At 46.8% G+C, this 8,499-nt stretch overlaps 1 protein-coding gene across 1 annotated transcript in view; it reads right to left on the reverse strand.

Moving 5' to 3' along the window:
• The window catches only part of LOC127045203 (coiled-coil domain-containing protein 18-like), a 61,780-nt gene extending 55,840 nt beyond the window's left edge, over positions 1–5,940 (reverse strand). The window contains exons 1-2 of the mRNA XM_050941045.1: positions 5,799–5,940; positions 4,333–4,396 (exon numbers count right to left, since the gene is read on the reverse strand). Of these exons, the coding sequence (XP_050797002.1) occupies positions 4,333–4,396; positions 5,799–5,817 (83 nt within the window). The 5' untranslated portion in view covers positions 5,818–5,940. The remainder of the gene's footprint in view (positions 1–4,332; positions 4,397–5,798) is intronic.
• Positions 5,941–8,499: the final 2,559 nt, after the last annotated feature.

Genomic DNA, 8,499 nt, shown 5'->3' on the forward strand with positions numbered 1-8,499 from the left:
TCTCCTTACCCTCCCCCTTCCCCGCCCACAAGGGTTGTTCTGCAGCTGTCTCTCAACCTCTTGGGACTTCTCCACCTACTATTTCACACTATTGATGGCCCCTGTGTCTATCCAGCCACCACATCTGCAGCTTGAACGAGACACCACTTTACAGCTGCACCATAGCACTACACGCACAGCCTTGGGGTGGGACTGGGGGAAGGACACTTCATGTATCTTTTGTACCCTCCTTCCCCTTGGATTCTGGGCTGCTGTGGTGGCTGGTATAGGCACAAGCATGTGTTTTAGCAGCTGCTCTTATTTACAGCAGGGCTGCAAAGCAGCCCAGAAATCCCTGTAACATTCAGCACTACGCAGACACACCCCTGCATCTTCCCTACACTGCAACAGGGGGGCCATTTATGACAGCCCTGCATAGCTGCCGACATAGGGAAATTCTCCCCAGGACAGTTGTGGTTCCTTTATGGCCCTGAAGCTTCCATAATCTGGCCCTAAAACTTTATTTGCTAAATAGCTGAGGGCCCTAGGCTCCAGTCCTGTGAGTGAAGGGGATATAAACATGCAGCTGCAGGTGTGGCAGGGTGTAAAAGTTTCTAGAAGAGCCAGGCAAGCAAGGGGTGGGAGAGACTGGAGTGCTGCAGAGTAGTGGGAAGGCTTTGTGTACATGGCTCCCCCAAACTTCAGAGAGGCTCAACTCCTTCCTTGTGAGAAGATATTCAACAGGAGGTTCTGCCAGAGCTTCTCAGGCTCCCTCTTGCATGGTTCTCCAGTGGAGGGAGTGAAGTAGTCCAATAGAGCATTAAAAATATTCCTGACTCATTTTGTTAACTACACTGTATTATTAAAAATGAAAGAATATTAAAAATCATTCAGCATTATGCTTATGTTGGACACTGAAAAGGAATGAATCCATCTCGGTATTGTTTCTAGCCAGTTTTCATATTTATACACTATCGCAATGTTCTGATGGCTGGGATGGGCTGCAAACACTGCAGGGAATGGATTAGCTTAAAGAAACACTATTTCCCTTGGATTTTAAATCATGGAAACATTTCTACTGCTCTGAAGTATTGTATCATAGATTATTAGGGTTGGAAGGGACCTCAAGAGATCATCTAGTCCAACCCCCTGCTCAAAACAAATACTTGTCACACAAAAGTGAAATTTGAGGCCTTTAAATGAAGCTCTTCTCTTTTATCCCCCTTTTAATGAGGGAAAAGGTGTTAGCAATGTTAACTATAATAATTCAAGTTACCCAGAAATAGTGAATTTCAAGCTTCCTTAAAAAGAAAAATTCTAGTTTTGTGCTATTAGGCTATGGGGAGAAGTGATTCATTTAAAAAACATACACACCTCACAAGCCTGGGTACCCCTGCGGAGTCTCTCACATTTGCAGACAAACACATCATCAATGCTCACAACGCAATATCATTTTCCTAATGACTCTGCTGCATGAGATATGCCTTCCCCTCCTACGCTTTCTTATGCTGGCTTCCCTATGGCTGGAAATTAGAGAGACCAGGTGGGTGAGGTAATATCTTTTATTTCAGTGGTTTTCAAACTGGGGTATGTGTAGCCCTAGGGCTACACAAGCTCTCATCAAGGGGTACGTGAGAAAAATCCTGTAATGATGGACAATGCACTTTATTTAGTAAGACTTGGCAATCTAATCATAGGTATACTATGCCCCTATCTCAGCTGGGGATATGTGGTAGACTACATTATTTGGAAAGGGGCAAGAAGCCTAAAAAGTTTGAAAATCAGTTTTATTGGACCAACTTCTGTTGGTGAGAGAGACGAGCTTTCTAGCTTACAAAGAGCTTTTGTTCAGGTCTGGGAAATGTACTCAGGGTATGTCTACACTACCCACTGGATCAGCAGGCAGTGATTGATCCAGTGGGGGTTGATTTATTGTGTTTAGACGCGATAAATTGATCCCCAAGTGCTCTCCTGTCAACTCCTGTACTCCGCTGCCACGAGAGGCCCAGGCGGAGTTGATGGGGAAGCTGCAGCAGGCGACTCACCACGGTGAAGACACCACGGTAAGTCGATCTAAGTACATCGACTTCAGCTACATTATTCAAGTAGCTGAAGTTGCGTAACTTAGATCAATTTCTCTTCCCCTCCCCCAGTGTAGACCAGGCCTCAGAACGTCACAGCTAAATACAAGGTGGAACCGATTGTTTAGCATAAGGAGTTAACACATTTTAAGGGACCATTCAAGGTGAAATAGCCCATTAAGACCTTTCCAGTCATAGGGAGGAAAGGGAAAAATGCTGGAAATCTCATTCTGAGCAAAGGTGGAGTTTTTCAAAAGCGTCTTCATTACCAACATTAAAGTGCTGCCACGGCAGCACTTTAACTTGGGTGTGTAGTTGCAGCACCAGCGCTGGGAGAGCTCTCTCCCTGTAAAAGAACCACCCCCACGAGAGGAGTAGCTCCCAGCGCTGGTCCACTGTCTACACTGCCACTTTACAGTGCTGAAACTTGCAGCGCTCAGGAGGGGTGTTTCTTCACACCCCTGCGTGAGAGAGTTTCAGGGCTGTAAAGTGCCAGTGTAGACAAAGCCTAAGAGAGTTAGGGCATGTCTACACTTGCCCTTTAAAGCAGAAAAAGTCCCTTTTTTGGTGCAAAAACCATGGGAGCGTCTACACTTGCCAATGACTATTTGTAGTGAAACTCAGAAGTTTCACTGCAAAAAGAAAACTCCCTCCATGAGAGGTGTACAGCTCTTACAGGTGATGCTTTTGTGGTGATCTGCAAGTGAAGACACATTCTTCCTGTTTACACAGCTTTTAGCCTCCTGAGGATATCCCCACAGTGCCAAGGTGACCACTCTAGCCAGCAGCTCTGCTGCTCTGTTGCCAGGTAAACAGACATCCATCCCTCCCCCTGTAAAGCTCTGGGAACTTTGAAACTCTCCTTTCTGTTTTCTTGGCAAGTGCTCACTTATCTGACCGGGTGACAATTCCTGCTCTCAATCCCCTGCTTGGAGCAACGTTGAGCTACTGGAGCTGATCAGTATCTGGGGAGAGGAGGCTGTGCAGGAACCCAAGATGCCCCGTGATCACCTCCCTCCCTTCCCACAAGACCCATCATCAAACTGGAGAGAGCTGCACTATGGGATAGCTGCCCTAGAGCACTGCTCTCATCGGAGAGGGAAGTGCTGCTAATGTAAACACACTCTGCCATCCAAGGAATTAAATGACTACACAAACCAGTGCTTTACTTTTACCAGTTCCGTATCACTGGTGAAACTTACAGCTCAAAAACTCTGCAAGAGTAGACATACCCTTAAGCACCAAACTTCCATTAACTTTCCCTTTGGCACATTTAAAAGTCCTACAGCTGCACTGCTGTAGCACTTCAGTGAAGATGCTATTGTGCCAATGGGAGCAGCTTTTCCTGTCGGGGTAGTTAATCCACCTCCGTGAGAGGCAGTAGCTATTGGATGGGAGAAGCTCTCCTGCCAACATAGTGCTGTCTACACTGGGGGTTAGGTCAGTATAACTGCATTGCTTGGGTGGGGGGGGGTGGATTTTTCACACCCTGAGCGACATAGTTATACCAATGTAAGTTTATAGTGTAGACCTGGTCTTAGAAAAAGAGGGAGAAAAAGAAAGCTTAACTTCCTTACTCTGGCCCCGATCCACCAAAGCACTTAAGCAAGTGAAAGCAGCAAAGAGTCCTGTGGCACCTTATAGACTAACAGACGTTTTGGAGCATGAGCTTTCGTGGGTGATACCCACTTCGTCAGATGCATGTCAGATACTTAAGCAAGTGAATAATCCTACTGAATCAACTGGAATTAATAATAATTAAAATTAAGCATACGCTTAAATGCCTTGTTAGATCAGGACCAGAGTGATCAGCATGTTGCTAAAATCAAACTGTTAATCTGTAGTTTGTTTCCTAATCGGTATACCACCTCCTCCTCCTCCTCCACATTGTCTTAGACTGTAAGTTCTTTGAGACAAGGACTCTGTGACATTTGTCTACACTCCAAGGCACTTAGCACACTTTTGAGACTATATAAATAATAACTTTTCTGTTAAACAAGGAACACCAAAGGGATTCTAATCTTCACTTATGCCAGGAAAGCAATTTTAAAAGGTAGTTTAATTTGGAGGAAGAGTTGCTAGTAGCTTTATAGTAAGCAAACGGTCTGACAAATCTATACAAGTAAAGAGCCAATTGGGCTCCAGCGGTAGGTAATGTGCATATATAGTCAGATTATAATACAGTACTGTCCATCCCAATATTGCCTAAATATCTTTTTGAAACAAAATCACAGAAAATCCTTAAGGGGTGTTATACTGCTGTTCTACTCACTTGAAACTAGGTGCCAGGTTGCGTGTATGAGTCATTTTTGAAGCAGAGAATTTCTTTGACTTTTCTGGAATTAGAAATGACACAGTACACTCTGTTATGCACACACTAGGAAATATCATTGATGCAGATATTTAATTGACATGATCTTTAAAATTCAAAGGTTTGATGCACATTTTCAACTTTCGTAATGTTTAGATACATCTTAAAGTGTTAAATTCTACTCATCTTGTTTTATCCTACTGATTTCAATAGTGTGATAGGATTATGCACATGAACAAAGTGAGCAGAATTGGGCTAACATTCTCCCTCCTCACCCTGTGGGTTTTTTTGGTCTTATATTTGACTATGGGCTATGTTGTGTTATATTAAAATAATATACATCTTTAGGTTCCTAAACTCTTTTTTTACCTCGATGACAGTTTCGACGCACTCTATTGTCTCTCTGTCACAGATGTTTAGAAATAAGATCTTTAATTGTGATTAATACAAAGCACTAAATGTTTTACATGAAATTCACATATTTTATTTAAAAAAGAGACAGAGTTTGAGGTGGCTTTGAGTACCAATTTGCATTTAGAGATAAAAATATTCTAAAAATCAAGCAGCCTAAATATTGCTAATGCTTGCTCCAATTCACATACATAGTAAAGTGAAACGTTAAGTAGTCATGCTTGAGTTTCCACTTTTGGAAGTTTGTGCAATGCAGTAAAATCCTGCCACTCAGTGGGGTGATGTGGATTTCGTTTTAGCACATCACAACCCAATTTTCCCACATGATTATGTTTTTCAGGCTTTAGAGCTGATTCCAGAGCTGGTCTCACAAATACTGCGGGTGACGCATGGAGTCTCCCTGAGGAAATCAATTTAATGTTGAAAGAACAGGACAGATGGCAGCCTTAGGCTGAGTGATCCCTGTGTTGAAGTTAATTAATTTAAGGGTAAGTTATGGCTGTCCTTAGTCCTTACTGGGACAAATCTCCCTGTGGGGGGAAGGATTTCAGGATTTGATCCTCAGGGCTGAATTTGGTCCTAACTTACACATTGTGAGACCCCGATGAATTCAGTTGGGTTGGGCAGGATGAATGTTACTGCTGAATTGGCCATCAGTCAAGAAAGTGCTTTGGGATCCTTCCAGATGAAAGGTACAATATAAATATAGGTGATTATTGCCATTCCTCCTTCCTCCCCTCTCCCACACTGTCCTTCCTGCTTCTTTACTAATAACATAGATTCTAGGCATCTCGGGCTTCAGGTCTGATTCAGTTGGAGGCATTTTTATTTTATACCACAGCTTTTTTTGTCTCAAAATAAAGTAAAAGGACCCTCTGGTCTCCTTCGCAACTTGCCTCCAGGATCTTTGTTATAAACTAGTCCGAAGGGCAATCCTCTCCCAGTTCCCCCCAGCACTGACAGCACACTGGTCATTCACACACAAGCAGCCAGCATTGCTGGGCTTCAAGACTTACCAGGCTGCATCTCCTGCATGTATCGTTCAGAGGAAGGAGCAGTGCAGAAGCGTAACAGCTTAAATGCCTTGGGAGATTGGAAACTCTTGCTGTCTCTGCCCAGCCCTGTTTGCCAACCTTGCTGCTGCTATAGAAACCATTTACCAGTGCAGAAGCCTTTGTGCAGAGAGGGCTGATGCTGCACTACACTGGCCACTGGGGGCTCAGTTTACTCGATTTAAAGGGCCCTAAGATTTTTGAAGGGTATAGGTGGCTGCTGTGATGGATTGGGGCAGAAAAAAATATTATTGTTCCCCTTTAACAGTGGGTGCAATTGATCAGCTGGGATAGTAAAATAGAATTAATAAGAAAATTACAAATAGCAAAATTGTGGAGAAAATCAACCACCAAAGGAGTATCCAAACTCCTACATCACAGAGTTTTATGCTCCTTTCCATCTGTGCTTGTCTTTGAGTGGGGAAGCTGTGTGGTAAACTGACTAAAGCTTGGCAGCCCAATGAGGCTACTGCACTATTGCCAGTACCAAGTATTCAAAAATAATCAGACACCCAAAATCACAGATTTGGCTTTAAACTCATGACATTTTAAAAACATGTTGGGGGGCTTTTCATTTGCCTCCTGGTTTTTGAGTCTCTAGGGTTGTCTGCAACCATGAGGGCTAGAAATGTTGTAAATGAAAGCTGAAATTCTCCTGGAATTACAGTGTGATGGTTTCCCCCTGCTGGGGTGCCACCTGGAACTGGGGTACCACTGAGCCCTCTGACCCACCAGCCTGGGCTCCCTCTCATACCGTGCTGCTATGAAAAGCTGCAGACGTGCTCCCGGCCTTACATTTCAACCAACATACATACAGATAGGGACACACCCAGTGACGAGCTGCCAATATCTTAACAACTGGTTCCCTATAAAAAGTTCTGATTTAAGGGGTGTGCCACAGTATGTATTTTTTGTGCCAACAGGGTTACCATATGTCCATATTTTCCTGGGAGGAAAATTTAAATTTTAAAAAATCCTCCCGGACGGCAATTTAACAACCAAAAAGTCCGACATGTCCAGGAAAATATGGCTGTATGTTAACCCTACCTAAAGTTCTTTTTTAAAAAGATGGGCCTGAACTAGAAATGAGCTCCGTTTCACATGTGTGGGTCCCCGCCACTCCCTGGGGGTGTGCTAGGGTGACGAGATGTCCCAATTTTATAGGGACAGTCCCGATTTTAGGTCTTTTTCTTCTATAGGCTCCTATTACCTCCCATCCCCGTCCCAATTTTTCACACCTGCTGTCTGGTCACCCTAGGGTGTGCACATGTGTGGGTCCCAGCTGGTCTCTGCCTCCCTCATTGAAGCAGGTGTGCAGGGTTACTGCCCTGGGAACTGCAGGGCACCAGTGGACATGGGGCCGGCTGCAGACAGGGGCTTGGGCAGGGCTAGCTGGAAGCAGTGAGTACAGGGCTGGCTGTGGGCAGGGCAGGGGGTGCGGAGCTGGCTGGAGACAGGAGGGATGTGGGGCTGGCTGGCTTTGGGCAGGGCCACAGGGGGGTGCGACAGGGGTTGGCTGGAGCCAGGGCAGGGGGTGCGGCAGAGATTGACTGAGGGCAGTGGGTGTGGGGCTGGCTGGCTTCAGGCAGGGCCGTAGGGGGGTGTGCAGAATGGGCTGGCTGGAGGCAGGGCAGGGGCTGAGTGGAGGTAGGGGCTGGCTGCAGGCAGGGCAGGGAGGTGCGGGGCTTGCTGGCTTCGGGCAGGGCCACAGGGGGGTGCGGCAGGGGTTGGCTGAAGACAGAGGAGTGCAGGGCTGGCTGGTTTCAGGCAGGGGGCTGCGGCAGGGGTGGCTGGAGATAAGGCAGTGGGTGTGGCAGGGGCTGGCTGCGGGCAGGGGGTGCAGGGCTGGTGCAGGCAGGGCAGTGGGGTGCGGCGCTCCAGCTCTGTTTTTTTTTTCCATAGATGGCACTCCGGCTCGGCTGTTGTTTTTTTTTGCTTTGGTGGCGCTCTGGACCTGCCCCCCCCCATGTGTCCCAATATTTTGTTCATGTAATCTGGTCACCCTAGGGCAGGGCAGGGGGTGCGGCAGGGGCTGGCTGTGGGCAGGGGGTGCAGGGCTGGCTGGAGACAGGGGCTGGCTGCAGGCAGGGTACTCACGAGGAGAGTGGCTTGGAGCAGCCTGTGCAGCAGGACGCAGCCCATGGGCAGCAGAGCAGCTGGGGACCCATCAGGCAGCAGCAGGAGCCCAAGGGCCAGAGGTCAGAAGAGCAGCAGCAGCAACATGGCCTGTGCCCAGGGCCAGGTGGCAGCCCCCATGGCTCCTGCAGCGCAATGCCCCAGCGGCTGGAGGAGGAATTACATCACTTCCCGGCTGGAGCCCATCAAAGCCGCAGCTCCCCCTCACTGGGAAGCGGGTTAACAACCGTTCTAAAACTGCTTCAAAATTTAACAACTGGTTTGTGCGAACTGATGTGAACCAGCTCCCACTCACCAAGCTGCAGTTACATGTAGGCTTTCTGACCAGCCACTGCATGTGAACCAATAGTAGAAAGACTAAAGCCAAGGTCACCACCAGCTTCCCAGCCTAGGACCCCAGAGCCGTACCATCCTGTCCTGGTCCAAATCCCAGCCAGTATGAATTTATTATCTAGTTTGCCTCCCCTTCAATGTGGAGAGGAATATGCAACAGCCCTTCTGAGCCAATATTCCTATGCACTTCATTCCA

Source organism: Gopherus flavomarginatus, chromosome 2, assembly GCF_025201925.1.
Source record: "Gopherus flavomarginatus isolate rGopFla2 chromosome 2, rGopFla2.mat.asm, whole genome shotgun sequence".
Taxonomy (NCBI): Eukaryota; Metazoa; Chordata; order Testudines; family Testudinidae; genus Gopherus; species Gopherus flavomarginatus.